The sequence below is a fragment of the Ziziphus jujuba genome, chromosome 3 (genome assembly GCF_031755915.1).
Source record: "Ziziphus jujuba cultivar Dongzao chromosome 3, ASM3175591v1".
Taxonomy (NCBI): Eukaryota; Viridiplantae; Streptophyta; class Magnoliopsida; order Rosales; family Rhamnaceae; genus Ziziphus; species Ziziphus jujuba.
In genome coordinates this window covers 33,239,269-33,257,157 of record NC_083381.1, presented here as the reverse complement: position 1 = coordinate 33,257,157, position 17,889 = coordinate 33,239,269, and the positions used below count along the sequence as shown (strand labels likewise).

At 26.2% G+C, this 17,889-nt stretch overlaps 1 protein-coding gene across 1 annotated transcript; it reads right to left on the bottom strand.

The window, feature by feature from the left end:
• Positions 1–12,653: 12,653 nt before the first annotated feature.
• On the bottom strand, positions 12,654–13,835 carry LOC107433390 (ethylene-responsive transcription factor ERN3). Its single transcript, XM_016044685.3, has one exon. The coding sequence runs from the start codon at positions 13,652–13,654 to the stop codon at positions 12,773–12,775; it is 882 nt and encodes a 293-aa protein (XP_015900171.2). The 5' UTR covers positions 13,655–13,835; the 3' UTR covers positions 12,654–12,772.
• Positions 13,836–17,889: the final 4,054 nt, after the last annotated feature.

The following is a 17,889-nucleotide window of genomic DNA, read 5'->3' as shown; positions in this document are numbered from 1 at the left end:
ATATATATATATATATATATATATATATATATATTTATATACGTAAAAACTAAAGAAAACATTAGGAAACATTATAGAAAAAGTAGAAGCGTGTCTAGTTGATTGAGAGTTTGAGGAGCTTCCTTCTTCATGTTGTAGTAGCAAGCTCATATTTATAAACTTTTAAATGTTATGTTAAATATAGATACTCTATAAATTAAGAATTCCTATGATTTATAACAATTAAAAGTATTTCAAATTTTAATATTTGCCATGACTATAAGTGGCCATCAATTACATTCAAATATTCATATTTGTAAACCTTTAGCTATTCTGCTGACTATGAAAACCTCATGGATTAATTAAGAATTCCTATGATTTATGACAATAAAAAATATTTCAAATTTGAATTTTACCGTGAACATAAAAAGCCATCAATTACCTTCAAATCTTAAAAAACAAAATTGGTTTATTCCAAATTTAATCTTATTCAACCATTCAATCACAGTATTAAATTATCAAATTTATTATTATGATTTATAAATAATAATAATAATAATAATGGAAAAATAGGTAGTCTAAACATTTTCTTATGGCACATTTCTTCCTTATATTATTGATCTATTTGGAATCAAAAGTAACTTGAATTTGATTTCAATTCAAAATGTTCGCAATCTCTGCTGTACACCAAAATGTGAAGTAAAATAAAATATTAAAATGTTCTCTCCCTCTGTCTTTCTCTGTTATATATATATATATATATGTTGTACAGTATTCATAAAAAAAAAATATGGTGTATAATATGCATTTTGTTAATTCTTAATTTTGTTTGCCAATTGATTTTTTTTTTTTTTTGGATATTCTATTTTTAGATATTTATATTATTCAGATTATGTCAAATTAAGTATAGTTGGCTACAATGATGACCAAGTATTTTAGTAATTTAGAGAAATTCTATTTGGAATACATAAATATTTCTATATAATCCCCATAAAATTATTTTCCTAAAATACCTTTATTTTTTATATAGGCAACAACTCTCATAAAGTGAAAACGTCATAATTGGTTGCATCATGGTGCAGCATATTGAATGGAATCACGGCGAATGTCGTTCTTGGTGACTATGTGAAACCCTTGGGGGATACATGCATCTTCACAAACAATAAAGCAATTGTTCCGTTGACGATAGCAAAATTGCTAATTAGCTGCATTGCCCATCTCACCAAGTCATCAAAATCTGAGTATTTTTCAAATTTGATGTTTAATCACCTGGTGATTTAAAACCTTTCTTCTTCTATTTTCCCCTAACGATCAACTTTTCGATCAAAAATGACAACCAACCATGGCGAGAAAAAGAGTGAAAGCCAATAGATAACTATGTCTTTGGACAAGATTCTGCCAAGACCAAGTAAGAAGCCTATGCTGCTATCTCTTACAAGTTTTGTGCAGTTATAATTTTACTTGAGAGAGAGAATTCATAGTTTTTTTGTTTTTTTTTTTTTTTTTGATATATAATAGAATTCATAGTTGAAAAGCTCAGTAGAGAGTGATTTTCATTTTGTTATTTGCTTGATAATCTTTATAAACTTGTTTCTTCTAGGGTTTCAATTTTAGAATTTATACTGTATTTATGTGTTTAGACTGGTTTGATTTCTCAGATATAAATATTTAAAAACTAAAAATGAACAAAATTAAATATAGTTATTTTCACATTGTAAAAAGAACTTTTCAATAATTAAATTCATCTTCATTATACATTACTTTAAAAGTATAAAAACCTAATTTGATCTATTTTTAAAAATTTATACTATGTTTGGGTTGAATGGAAGAAAGGAAAAAAAACAAAAAAAAAAAAAGTTTAATGTGGAAAGGAAAGGAAAAGAAAGCATTTATTGATGATTATTATTTGGATAATTAGTGAATAAAAAAGAAAAGAAAGGATGTGAAAGACAATAAATATTTTCATATAGTAATAATAATTGTAATTTTGAGATATTAAAAAAATTTATTAAAGCTTTTTTCCTTTCCATCCATTTCTTATCAATTTCGGAAAGAAAATAAAACTTATTTAAATAAATGATAAATTTAGAATTATCAAAATTTTGGTATCTATGATTTAGTATTTTTTAAATAATTTATCTTTTCATTAATATAAAGCAATATCAATTTAATATGATTAAGAAACTGCCATATAATTTATTACCAAAATTTTTGTAAAAAAATTTGATACCTGCAGTATTGCTCTTAAATAAAATAAAAATTCCATTCATTTTCTTCCTCTTTTCTTTCCTTTCCATTCCATTTTAACCATTCAAACAAGGGATTTAAATCTTTGTGTTTTGATTCCCCTCTATCTTATCATTTTAAACATAGTATTAGTGTACATGTATATCATACAAAAATGTTTTTTTGGAAACTCTCCTAACTTATTTTAGGAGACGTACCAATATGTGTACTAAAAATGGAACTATTATGATCTTATAGAAATTTAAATACTTATATTTAAAGGTTTATTTTTTCATATAAAAGTTTATTTTTTCATATTAGATTTTTAGTATTAAAAAATAAATAACAATAAAATATTTCAGTAACACCCCCTAAAATTTGTAATAAATACAAAAACATCACTTGGATTTCTAATAAATCATTTATACCTTGGTAGCAAACTAAATAACCCTTACACCCTTAGTAAAATTAAATTACCTTTAAATGTCTCGATCTTCTCTTTCTTTTTGCAAAAATTAATTTTTTTTTATGGTTTTGCAAAAATTTATTTGATGACTTGAAAGTTTGTTAATCTATATTTTTAATTAATTTTATTTAAACCATATGACAATTTTTTGAATTTAAAAAAATACTATTAGATAAATTTTTTTTTAACTAATAGATAATTTGTCAAATATATTTAATTAAATGTATTATAATTTATCAAATAACTTTAGTTAAATATATTATAACTTAACAAATATATTTAGCTAAATATATTATAATTTTTCAAATATAGTTTATTTAAATGTATTTTTCAAATATATAACTTACTTAAAAAAGAAAAAAAAAACTCATGTAATTAAAATTATCATATAGTTTTCTTTCCTTAAAAAAAGAAAATTTATCACATAGTTTAAATAAAATTTAATTAAAATAAAGAAAAAGAACTTTGAAATTTTAGCTTAAATAAAATTTAACTAAAAAAGAAAAAAAATTGAAAATTTTAAATTAATTATTACAAAAAAAAAAGAGAAAGAAAATAGAAATTTAAAAATAATTTAATCTTAGTAAGGGTATAAGGGTAAATTTATACTATTTCAAAGGTGTAGACGATTTATTTAAAACTTGAGGATTTTTGAATTTACCCTAAATCTCAAGTCAAGGGGATTGTTATTTTTTAAGAAGAATTAACATGTAAAACCAAATAAATTAATCAATATGTCCTTTTTTACTATCCATATCATTATGTCTTCTATAATAAATTAGAACACAGTTCTTATATATATATATATACATAGAAGAATTCTCTTATAATAGATTTTTTATTTTTTATCTTAACAAGTAAGATAAGATTACATGTAAAATGTTAAAGATTGCAACTTTCTATCTAAGGTTTTAAGTTTGGATTCAAATATTAATTATTATTCTATTTAAGAGTAAAACTTTTAGCATGTAAGCAATGCTCATTAACTAAATAAAAAATTCTTAATAAGAGACTATTATATATATAATTAATTTTATTAACTGTAATTTTTCTCTTATACCTTGGAATAAAGAAGCTGACAAGTTAAAACATCTCCAATTGTTATATCTATTACTATTTTTTTTTTATCCCAACAAAAAAATAGGCTGTTACTCTATAAAAAATCTCTTTAATAGATATATCTAAATACTTTGTCAAACTAATATAGTAAAAAAAAAAAAACATTATCAAGGTAACTCTTACTTTTGAAAGGTTTGTCAAAAATTTTAAAATTTTCTCTAAAAGTAAAATTTTCCTAAAAAAATCATTTTTTCCAAAAAAGGAAAAACTTTATAAAATAAATGTAATCAATTATATCCATGAATAGTCTTTTCCATACTACTATTGGATAACAATTTTAAAATCGACTATATATTTTTGCAATCTAAATTTGAACGATGTAATTTTTATATCACATATGCAACAATTTACATTACCATTTGAGTTGCTCTTACCTAAGAGCATGGTTTGAAAAATAAAAAATTTGTGCACATCTCAATCGTTTTTCAAGTTAAACTTATACATTATTAAAAACAAGATTAATAAACATATGAAAAATGACAAATATTGGATAAATGTGAAAAAATCATTCTTTTCATATTGGATTCTATATTACCAAAACTATACATTATTTTAACAAAAGTGGAACCAACATATGTTTACATAAATTAGTAAAAAGATAGTCATATGATAAGATGTAAATCCATTATTTTCTTCACATATCACTCCAATTTATATATAAATTAACAATCTAATAATTTATTTATTTATTTATTTAATTTTTTTTTTATGAAGAAGTAGGCAATGACCTATGCATAATTTGGAAGTACAAAAGTTTTGTTTTTCCAATTAGGAGAAATAGAAGCTGCAAAAATAGCTTTAGGATTATTTCTATTGAAGTTATTTTAAAAGTTTTCAAAAATTTTGGAATAAATAAGTGGAGAATTTTTTTAAAAAATTAGTTCTATATTTTACTTAAAAGTCAGTAAAAATCTAGAATTTTAAAAATTAATAAAAGTTATTGACATTTTAAATACTGCATAACTTTTATATACTTTTAAAAAGTTTTAATTGAATACCTTTACATTTTTATATATTTTTAAAAAGTTTTTAAAAATAAATACTGAATACCCTTAAACTTTTATAGAGTCTTTAAAAATCTGTATTAAATAGACCCAAATATTAAATTTTAGAAAATTTTATAAAAGTTTTTTAAATTTTAATTGAATACAATAAATGGTTAAAAAAATCTATAATTTTTATGAAAATTTTTATAAAACTTTGAAAATATCTATAAAATTTAATTTTTTAATTTTTTTAATTTTTTTATTCAAAATATTTGTAAATATTATGATGTTTAGTAAAACTTTTTATCAACTTAATTCTATCAATAGCTTTTTTTTAACTTTTAATTGCCTTCCAAATATTTATTGATATAAGCAAAATAATGTAAATTATATTAAATAATTTTAATAGATTTTATTCATTGATAATATATATATATATATATATATTGTTGAATATTTGGTATGGAGATGATTTATTAGAATCTCACAAATACAAATTAATAGTTGAATATATAGAAATAGAAAATAATAAAATAATAACACATAAATACAGTATCATGAAAAATCAATGTTAATATTATTTTCATTAATATCATATAATGATTATTATCAATAACACTCACAGTTAATACATAGTTCATTTTCATTAATATCATATAATGATTATTATCAATAACACTCACAGTTAATACATAGTTCATATGGCTAACATAATAATAATCCATGCAAAATTATCAAAGAAATACATTTTATAATAAGTACTTATCACATTTTAGAATTCAAGTTGAAAATGAGAAAAAGATCACTAATTATCAACCACATACAAGTTTTATATGGTATTGAGATAATATTTATAAAATATAATATAATTATAATAATTGTTTTATATATCTTAATTAATAAATAATTTTTTATATATTTTTATTTATAATAGTTTATTTATGATTATTAACATTTAATTAAGAGAAATATAATATTAATTATATATTATAGTAATTTTATGGTCAATTTAATAATTAATTAATTAAATAAGTTAATACTAAAATTTTAATAAAAATTTATACTTTTTAAATAAATTTTCATTAATTTTCATCATTTTTATCAATTTTTATTGATATTTGATTCTTTTGAATATTCTTTTTATAAATATTTTATATTTTAAACCTTCTATTTCTTCGGTTTCAAAATTTTCTACATTGGCTAAAAGTAACCTATGAATATATCTCTTCCTCCTAATTAGGAGAGCGCTAGAAACTTATTAGTGATGATGATCTTCTTTCATATTGAAAATATTTTTTTAGTCCAAAAAAGAAAAAAGAAATAAAATTGATTTTGGTTTTAAATGTGAATGATTATCTGAAAAAAATTGAATTAGTTGAAAATTCAATAAGTAATATATAAATATGGAGATTGCCTTTTCTTTTTTTCCTTTTATTGGAATTTGATTAATTTAACAGAAAACAGAACAATATGATAAGGATGGTTTATATACCATATAACAAAATATTAATATCAGTTTATATCACAATATATATTGTGTCTATATGTATATTTGAGTAAGTGTTGCATTAAATTATTTTAACTATCAATACTTAGCTTATATTGACTCTAATTCATTATAATAGATAACAATAAATTATATGGTTTTTATATGCCCCACATATATATATATGCATCAAAGGGGACCGGCGCCACCCCACCCCCGCACGGGCCCCCAAAAAAGAAAAAAATAAAAATAAAAAAACAAAAAAGCCAAATTTCTACATGACCACAAAGTTGGCAGACCTAGGAAGATGGTCTTCCATTCCACATCCAATATTTTCCATAGTGGCAACTGGCATATCTACACATAAACATTTAATATCTCCCTATGTATGAACAGCTTAGTGGTTGTTAATTTGGCCACGAACTATAAAACATTATTCTGATTCTAAAACCAATTACAAGATAGGTTAAGTTGTAAAAAGATGACATTAATTATTATTATTATTATTATTTTTGGCTTTGCTTAATTAACTAGCTAGGTTATTTGTCACTCAAATTCAATTTTCACAGATTGATCAACTATATATGCATAGAAAATAGTTTTATGGTGTAAATTTTTGTAATTTTTTAATGTGTGGACGTCTTCAAAAGCGACACTTATTATTACACAAAAACGATGATTTTTTAGAAAACTATCATTTTTTGTGGACATTTACATCATACAATTATCATATATATATATATACACATATATATAATATTGTATAACTATATAAACAATAGTAATGTTGGACTTATATGTGTGTGTATATATATATATGTGAATCATACTCAAATAAAAAATTTTAATATGAGAGCTAACATAAGATTTTTCTTTTTCAGCCATTGAATCTCATTAAATATTAAAATTTAAAATTACATTTCTTAATTATTGGATCCCATAAAAAACAACGATTACTATTACACAAAGACAATGATTTTTTAGGAAAACGTCATATTTTATGGACATATGCACCATAAAATTATCATATATATATATATATATATATACACAATGTTATACAACTATATAAACAATAGTAACGTCAGGCACCATAAAATTATCATACATATAAATATATATACACAATGTTATACAACTATATAAACAATAGTAACGTCGGACTTATATGTATATAAAAATTAATTAGACTTAAATAAGTATAAACAATAGTAACGTCGGACTTATATGTATATACATACACTACGTGAAAATTGATATCTAGCGACACTCACTTAGTGACGCTACAAAACAAATGTGTCTGAAAAAACAAAACCGCAACTCTGAGGTTAATGTGTCAGTAAAATTTCAATAAATATACGACGCATCCAAAAACTGTCGATCTCAAAAGGTCGCTAAAAACAAAAAACACGCGACACATCCGTTAAGGGTTACTGAATGTGGGGCTGACCAGAGTCGCCATTAATACTGCTTGTATATTTTATCTGAATTATATTGTACGTTTAAATGCTACTCATTAAAAATGAATACCAACCACTAATCTATGTCTACATAATAATAAAATTTAATTATACAAAGTTGTTGTTCAATTATATAATTTTTCTTGTATAGCTTATTCTTGCAAATCTCTTAAATAGTATTCTTTTGTTTCAACTACAAATAACCAGTAAAAATATTAGAGCAACATAATGAAACTGGTTTTTTTGTTTTTGTTTTGTTTTTTTTTTTTTTTTTTTTGAATAGAGGTAATAGGCGATGCACTATTTAGATTGTGCGTCGCCTATTACCTTCCTTTTACTTTTTAATTTTTTTTTAAGTTTTTTTAAACAATCTAATTTTATTTCTTCAATAAATAACAAGTAAAAATATTAGAGTAACAAAACTGAGATTTGTTTTTTAAATATATAGTTAAAAGGTGACGCACTATTTAGATTATGCGTCGCCTGTTATCTCCTCACCTTCTTTTTTTTTTAGTTCTTTTAATTGATCTAATTTTATTTCAACAATAAATAACTAGTAAAAATATTAAAGCGCCAAAACTGAGCTATTTTCTTTTATATATATATATATATAGTTAACAGGCGATGTACTATTTAGATTGTGTATTGCCTGTTCTCTCCTCACATTTTTTTATAGTTCTTTTAATCAATCTAATTTTATTTCAATAACAAATAACAAGTAAAAATATTAGAGCGCCAAAACTAAATTATATATATATATATATAGTTAACAGGCGACGCACTATTTAGATTATGCGTCGCCTGTTCTCTTTTTTTTTTAGTTTTTTTTTTTTTTAGGTTCTTTTAAACATGTACAAACCCATAAAAAAAGAAAAAAAAATCAGATAGGGCCATGCCAAGAATTGAACCCAAGACCTCATACACTCTCCAGGAATCACCACACTACTAAACCAAATGACTTAGATGTAATAATATAATCAGAACTAGGTAATATAGTTTTAGGCGATGCGTTCTTTTAAGAAAGAGTCGCCAAATAGATGAAAAGGCAACGTATTCTTCAAAAAATGCATCGCCTTTTCTTTTCTTTTTTTTTTTTCAATTTTTTTGTTTAAACATTTAGAAACCCATAAAAAAAATAAAATCAAAATAGGATCATGTCAAGAATTGAACTTAGGACCTGCTACACTCTCAAAGAAACACCACACCACCAGGCCAAATGACTTGGATGTAATAATATAACAAGAACTAGCTAACATAGTATTAGGCGACGTATTATTTTAAGACTGCGTTGCCAAGTATATGAAAAGAAGACGCATTCTTCAACAAATGCATCTCCTTTTCTTTTCTTTTTTCTTTTTTTTTTCAATTTTTTTGTTTAAACATTTAGAAACCCATAAGAAAAATAAAATCAAAATAGGACCATGCCAAGAATTGAACCTAAGACGCTCTTACACTCTCAAACAATCACCACATCACCCGGCCAAATGACTTGAGTCCCTAAATAGACGAAAAAGTGATGCATTTGTCAACAACTGCGTCGCCGTTTCACCCAACCAATTTTTAATTTTTTTTCCAATTTGAAAGTTGTTTTTAGTAATTTTTTAATTTTGCAAATATGCTTTTTTTTTTTTTTAGTTTGTAGATGAGCAATCAACAATACTAATTAAAGATTAAAAAAAAAAAACATGGAATAGGCGACGCGTTTTAATGGAATTGCGTTGCCTGTTCCTTCAATTTTTTTTTGTTTTAAAAAAGCTATTTAATAGACTTTCAATTTTTAAAAACAAATAAACTATCATTGACCACAAACACATGAAAGTTAAGCTCATTTAACATACTTATGTAGATAAATTAGTCAATAAATGCTTGTTGAATTAGACTTCTATATTCGGTACCCTATCTCAAATTAGGTCTTGAGATATTTTGTGTCTCGTCTATACACATATATGTGAATAACTGAGAAGAGCATTGACAAAACTATTTTCTATTTTTATATTAATGGAATTTATGTTCATTGGATTGCTACATGAATATATTTGTAGATGAACAATTAAAAAATTATTTAAAGATTATAAAAAAATATAAAAAATAAAACAGGCAATTCTTTTCGACCATAATGCGTCACTTGATCCCACAATTTAAGAACATGCGACTCTTCTTGAAGAGAATGCTTTGCCTATTCTCTCAATTAAAAAAACCAAAAATTTTTAAAGACATGCAAATTTTATAAAGAATAAAGGTATACTTGAAAAATAGAAAAATAAACAACAATATTCGATATTTTGCTTCGTATTTTTAAAAAATATTTTCAGTTTTTATTTGTAGATGAAAAATAAAAAATTAATCAAAGAAAAAAAATGCAATTGGGAGAAAATGTGCGTTTTTGCCATTTTTTGAAAATTTTTGGCTTGTTTTAAAATTTTTACGCACTTCTTTGAATCCTTTTTCTTTTTTAAAACTACATCAAGTACACTACCTAATAGATATTAGATTTGGAAGCAATCTAAAAGAGACTTGAAGAGTGATATATTTCAGGTTTCATTTTTCATTTGCCTACGTGTCGTCGGTCGGTAAGCTAGATTTTTCTATGTCGTCCTTGTGATTTTCTGGGTTTCTTCTTTCTTTGTCTCCATCGTTTAGATGGGTTTCTTTTTTCCTTGTGGTTGGCGGAGACATGAGGTGGTTTTTTTTTTTTTTTTTTTTTTTTCATTTTAACTGCAGGTTAGGTTCGTTGGGTTTTATTAATCTTACTTTTGTAGAAATTTTGTTTGTGATATTGCTTGACATTGTTTTGCTAAGTTCAACAAGTATTTTACGTTGAAGATCAACTTGATTCAAGATGGTCTATTGTTTTAACTTCACCACAACATTGTACTTTTGTTGAAGAAGATGTTCTTGGAGATACTACAATGGCTTACAATCCATTTGTCATATAGTTGTCAAGTATCGATGAAAATAATAATGAGGATAAATGTGAGAGTGATTATGTTTGTAATGACTGTGAGGGGAGAAATGTGTCTTGCCAAATTTTAAGAACATTGGTAATATTCTTTAAATTTTCATTTACTAAATTACAAATTTAATAATGATTAATATTTTATTTATTTTGCATAAGTGTCAATAACTTTTTTAATTTTTCCATATGTAGTATAAGGGTGTAATATCGTCAACAAGAAGACATCAACTTCCATATCAATGAGTATGCATTCATGGAAGTTTAATTAATATTAAATTTGTTATGAAAAATACAATAGTTTACAAATTATGTAAAAATATGTCAATGAGATGATATTTAATTTATTTGATAATTAATTTGTTATGATAAAATATTTATTTTAAATTTTTGTATTCTAATTATTTTGGATTAAGCTAGTTTTCATTTTTTTGTATTTTAATTATTTTTATATTTTTACTATTTTAATCACTTTTCACAAAATTTAAAAAAATTAAAGAAAAAAAGGGCGATGCATTAACAAATAATGCATTGTTAAAAGTGTCGATGTATCGCTAAATATACGACTCTATTAATGCGTCGCTACATAGTTTACTCGTCTCTAAATATGCGACTCTATTAATACGTCGCTAAATAGGCGACTCTATTAATGTATCGCTAAATATGCGACTCATTAGCGACTAATATATTTAGCGACGCTATATGAAACAGTCGCTAATATGTTTTTAGGAACATTATGGTGAAGGTCGCTCTAAGTGGATTGATAGAATGCGTTGCTAAAATATAGACGACTCTCATATTGCGTTGTTTGTTGTCTTATGGATTTAGCGACAGGACGTTAGGCGATACTGTGCGATACGTCGTTGTTTATTTTGTGCGACGTATTTGTTGCGTCATTTATTAATACGATTCTAGTAGTGATATTAATTAGGCTTAAATAAGATTTTTAATATGAGAATTAAAATGAAAATTTTCTTTTTCAATCATCGGATTATATTAAAGGTTAAGATTTAAAATTACATTTTTTAATTATCTAGTCCTGACATAGTTTATTTTTCCTACATATATAGGGTTTTATTATGTCACTATAAACCCATTTGATCATTTTAAATTTTTAAAATATAATTTTTAATGTGATCTAATAATCATCAATAGTAGATTTTTGTTTAATAAAGTAAAATAGACTTTATTTGATACTAATTTATATATATATATATATATATATACATACATCCTATTGGTCTTTAATTAGTTTCACAACAATAATAGCCAATCATAATACAGGTGAAACATAGAAATATTAAAAAAAAAAAAAAAGGAATATGCTCAATTATTACTTTTTTGAAATACAAAATATACTCCATTATTATTTGGTAATCCAAAATTGTTTCATGGTAGGCGGTTTTGTACAAAAATATCAAAAATAATTCATCTTTCAATTTCAAAACCACCAAATAGATCACCTCATACTTTTGAACATGTAACATGCCATAAAACATGCACTCCTAATTCACAGAAAGCTAAAACCATGAAAGAAAAACAATATCAAGAAGACATAGATGGCTAGCTTTCATTTTTCACTACATAGATATGTAAGTGCTCTGTTCAATAAGTAAATATATTTTAAGCTACATGGGATGGTGGTTTGAACCGAGGTCATGATGAGCTTGGAATCACGATAGAAAACATATATCCTTCCAAATAACATACACACATAAGAAATCAAGACTTAGTTGTTATGTATGTATATATGTATCTAATAATTTGGAATTCAGTACAGAGTTGCAAACAAACCGAACTCGGTTTTCTTATTCAAATTCCCAAACTTTACACTCTCTCTCTCTCTAGATCTCTCTTTGTGGCTGTACATGGACTGGACTTTATTTATTTATTGGGAGAACTCTAACCCCCTTGATAACATATATCATCATGAACTGAAAAAATAAAAATAAAAAATGAAAAAAAAAGGGGGAAAAAAAGCAACTTCTAGCAGCAAACTTCTTATATATATAGCCGACTTCTCAACCTTTTCTTATATATAGAAGTTTTATACACCAGACATATTTAATTTAAACATTAATTCTATTTCATTATTATTCAATTAATTTCATGACCATCATATGGAGATTCACTAAAAGTTGGAGGCACCACCACAGAAGAAGACACTTTAAACCTCTTACTCCTTGAACCCATTTCAGAGCTGTTATTGCTTATACTACTACTCATCTCCGGGCTATCCATCCACCCCATCATTTGATGATCCACGAACCCTTCACCGATATCCGAACCGTCGGAATCAAACCCCGGTTGCCGGAACCCTACCCACTCCGTACTACAATCCGAAACACTAGAGCTTTCCCAAGAACAAGGCTCACTAGTTTGATCCAAATGGGAAGGCACAATTATACTTGGTTGCACCGCTTTATGATCTATGTTCATGTTCCTCATATGATCCATTAATGGGTTTTGGTATTGGTATTTTCTAAAGTGAAATATACTCGCAAAAGTGAAGTGGTCACTCACCCTGCTTTTTGAGGACTTGTTATTCTCACTTGTCCTAGCCATGATGCTTTGAAGATTCTTGCTTAGTTTTGCCTTCAAGGAAGAGAAGCTCATTAATCCATGGCGGCCATCGGATCCCGACCCTGCAATTGTTCCATCATTATTCATGCAAGGTGTCGAAACCAACGGGTTCGAATTGGGATTAACCGATGAAGTAGTCGCCGCGAAGTTGGTTCGAGCATTCGAACCCCGAAGGGCTCTCGCAGCTTCATCATAGGCTCTTGCTGCTTCCTCAGGAGTATCGTAAGTCCCAAGCCAAAGCCTAACTCGTTGAGATGAGTCCTTGATCTCCGCTACCCATCTCCCGGACGGCCTTTGCCGGACACCGACAAATCTCCGAACCGCCGCCGGCCGAGTTGTTTGGGCCATGGTGGTGGTGGTTGGAAGAGCAGCTTTTGTGAGCTCAGGTCCAGCCATTATCGATTGATTTATAGCACTAGCTAGCTCTCTAGTAATTAGGGTTTCAGATACGTAGTTGGATTAAAAAGTGAGAGAAAGTTGAGGAAGTGGAATAGAAACTTTGGCTTTAATATGAGGGATGGTTTTGGTGAAGGGGGTGAATGAGTCTATATACTAAAGAGTTTTGGCATTCCAAGAATTGATGAGCTTAGGGCTAGGGCATATACCCATTATGGATCCCCTACTTGTTTGTTGTTTTTCTCAGCAAAATATTTTAATCTTTAATTTTGGATCATCCGTGTGCATGATGTATTTATTTTGTGAGCTGCATGAACTTGGCTTAATATATATAATGCTCATCTTCAGCTGCATGCGCCGGTGAAAACTCCATGCAAAGTTTGTCATTTTCTCATCAACGAAATAATTGAAGTTTAATTGATTGCATAAAGACAAAAATACATTCATAATCAATATATATATATATATATATATTTATATAATATATAGTGCATGGAAGAATAATTATATGAAAGTGATTAATAAGGAATCTGAATCAGAAAACAGGTCTGATTCACCAAAAAAAAAAAAAAAAAAACTAAGAGAGAGTCAGAAAACAGGTCTGATTAATTTGATTACTCTTAATTTGTGAACCCATAAATTATGTCTTTTTGTATTAAAGATTGTCATGCTTGTGGAATGGACATTGGTTATTGATATGAAATATCAAGAAGGAGGTGAAAAAGTCGTGTATGTATTCTAGAGATGGGCTTTAAATGTTAACAAGAGCTCCCACCTACCAGCATTCCGTACCGACTTCTAATTTGGATAGTTACAAATAATTCTGTATGGGTTTTAAAATGTACTATTAAATTCTTCTTCTTTTTTTTTTTTTTTTTTTTTTTTTTTTTTTAAATGCTGTGTGTTAAATTTTATCACCTTATTTTTGAAGTCTCATCAATTGATATTTCAATTCGTCCTTTTTTATTCCTATCGGGAACGATATTCACCCCATGATAACCTCCAAGTCTTCGGTTTAAGATACAGTATTAAAATCCCTTCCCCAATTTATTAAAAAATCAAAATTATAAAAAAAAAAAGAAAAAAAAAAGAGATAGCTGAAATTTGTTCTATATCATCACCTTTCAAAAATAAGTATTATTATCAGCTAGCTCTTATCAATGCTAAGTGTCGCACCGTTTGAAAAAGTAATTTTCCGCCATCTAATAGAAAATCTTTGATAAACAATTTCTTCAAAAACAAAAAATGGGAACATGACCCAAGAAATTTACAACAAAATGTTTAATTTTTAACACATTGCTAAACAAGTTGGCATCAAATTTATTTACAAAATAATTTGGTAAAATGATGTGATACTTTTTTATTTAGTTAAAAAAAAATCAAAAAGTAAATCTATTTGTCTAATTAATCAGGTGTGGAATGCGACAAAATTTAATTATTAGGGTTTAAAACTAAAAAATAATCATTAATGACTATTATCAAATAGGCAAGATAAATAATTAATATAAACAAATATTGATAAGTAAATGTTTAAACAAGACAAATAGAAAAAAACCACATCTCAGTTAGTAAATAAAATTGGTACTTATCTTACTGAATTCGTAAATTTAGTTTGCGTGTGAGATACGCACCGGTTTGGTGAATAAAATACTAATTTACAGTAAATCTTGGTAAGCTTGAAAGTCGAAATTCGGCTTCGGCTCAATCAAAGCCGAGCCGAGCAGAAACGGTTGGTAAAATGGAAAATTACAGAGGGAAGCCGACAGAGGAAAGACGGTACCGAAGTTTGTCGGCTTGTAAATGATTAGCGGCTTAGGAACGTTAATTTGGAATTTTAAAATCCGGCGGGAAAAAATTACTTTAATTTGGCAGTGACGTGGAATATACTGTTGGAATTTAGCAGTTTGGCCCTGAGCTTCTTGCGTGGGCTCCATTACTTGGTGCCGTGTCGTTTCCACTGTCTGTGTTTTCCTCCCTCAATAATATATTTTAATCTAATTTATTAGTGATGATTAAACAAAAACAAAAAAAATCTAATTTATTAATTCTTAGATACTCTAAAATTACATCAATACCCTTTACGTGTGGCTGCAGATTTTACACGTTTTTTCCATTTAAAAAAATGATTGAACCTTATTTTTGGTTTCGGTTATGTTGTGGTATTACTCATTGTTACACAATTTTTAAGAAATTTTAACGTAACTATAATCAATAATTAAAAACTTCTTGCAAATTTTCATGCATGTGACATTCTTCATTGACAAATAAATTAGATAATATGAAAATTGCAAAGGCTAGCTATGGTTTATATATATAGATATATAGCACTTATTGAAATGAAATTGCTATTATAGAGAAAATTGTCATCTAATTTGCATTATTACTATCGTTCATTGTATGGTATCCTATTTTATCTATTCTAGAAATCTTGTTTATTTAAGAATGAAATAATTTACATATTCTCAAATAAAAAATTCCAATAAATTATGTACCAAAATGGTAATATCATAAGAAATAAATAAAATAAAATAAAAGGGCACTTCTATAATTTTTCAGAAAAACACAAAAAACAACTTTAAAAAGTTGAAAGAAATATAAAAATATTCTAACTAAAAAGGATATAAATGTCATATGAGAGATTAGATATTTGTTTTGAAATAAGGGAATGATAGAAAACAGCAATTGGGGTACGAAAGTTTTTGTCGTAATGTGGAAGGTTTAGCCGTTGGATTAGGACCATAGTCATTCAAGTGGCGGCCATAGATTCCAACACTTTCATTCCTCTTCGGATGGAAAATTGAAATTTGTCTAATTGCAACCTGGAATTTCATGCCCAAAACAAAAAAAAATAATACACATGTGGAATGACACGTGGCACATGTTAATCATCTCAACCTCGAAACTAACCAATGGATTTATAGATTTAAAGGCTTTATTATTATGAGGGAATATTGTATGTAGGTTTGTATTAGATTTAATTTAATCATTTAAGTTTTAAAAATTATATTTGATATTTTTATAAAGATGTAGATAAAATTATTTTAAAAAGTGTGAATGAAATAATAGAGGACCATAATGAAAATTATTAGAAATTTGAAGGGAGATAAATGATAGTTTTAAAACCATAGAGATATTTAAATTAAACCTTAAAACAGATAAATGAAATTAATCCATTATATTATTTAGATATCCAAAATTTTTTGCCACCTTTTTTTCTAGTGTTTAATTAGATCTTTATCCACTTTATTTAAGTGCCCAATTATATTATTATATGGTTTGAATTTTCTTTTTTGCATAAAAAAAATGTCTTATGAACATTGTTCCCCCTTTAGGATAACTTTTACTTATGAATTCTATATCGTTGTCTGTTAATTAATGTTCCGTAGCAAATTTGTATTCGGAAGGTCGATACTATCAATAAATTAATGAACTTTGTCACCATCTTAAATTTAAATTGTGATTACGCACCGGAGTTGAATTTATCTTCACTTTTATTATTCCATTTCATTAATAATTAAATAACTTTTGTTTCCCATGAGTATATGAAATGACTTTTCGATTCTAAAAATCAATAGTTTATTTGAATGTTAAACCAAGCTCTCTCTCCCAAAAGGGACAGTAAGAGAAAGAAAAAAAAAATGTTTTCCAATGTATAAATTATATTGCATTAAATATCTTCATTGGGAGTGGAAGCTTCATGTTTCCTATAACGCCAATCCCTATAATCCCAATTCTTTAAACAATGAAATCAATATTAAGATAAGAAAAAGAGATCATGATTTTTTTTTTACACTTTATCCTTCAACTAATTATCATACCGCATGGTAAAATTTACAATATTATATCACTTTTGTTTTTATGTACAAAAAAAAGATTGGAGGAGTAGAAGTTGTATGGCTTTATAATCTCAAATTATGAATGACAATTTGCTTCATATAATTCAAAATTCACAGCGCACCGTCCTCAATGAGGTGGTTTTTTTTTGAAAAATTGAGATTGTGGAACAGATTCGGGACAAAATTGTAAAGCTTGAATCAAGATCAGGTCAGGATAGGGGAATAACAACGACCCGAATCCGGTCCGATATATATATTTATTTATTTTTAATAATTTTATTTATGTAATTAAATTTAATATTTATTTTTTCTTTTCTTTACTTTTTTTTTTCTTCTCTGAAGTTTTTAAGTTAGCTAATTGTATGTATAAAAGAAATTTTTTTATATAAATTTCTCCCA

Coding starts and splice junctions, on each gene's coding strand:
- LOC107433390 (XM_016044685.3), bottom strand. CDS start 13,654: ATGGCTGGACCTGAGCTCACAAAAGCTGCTCTTCCAACCACCACCACC.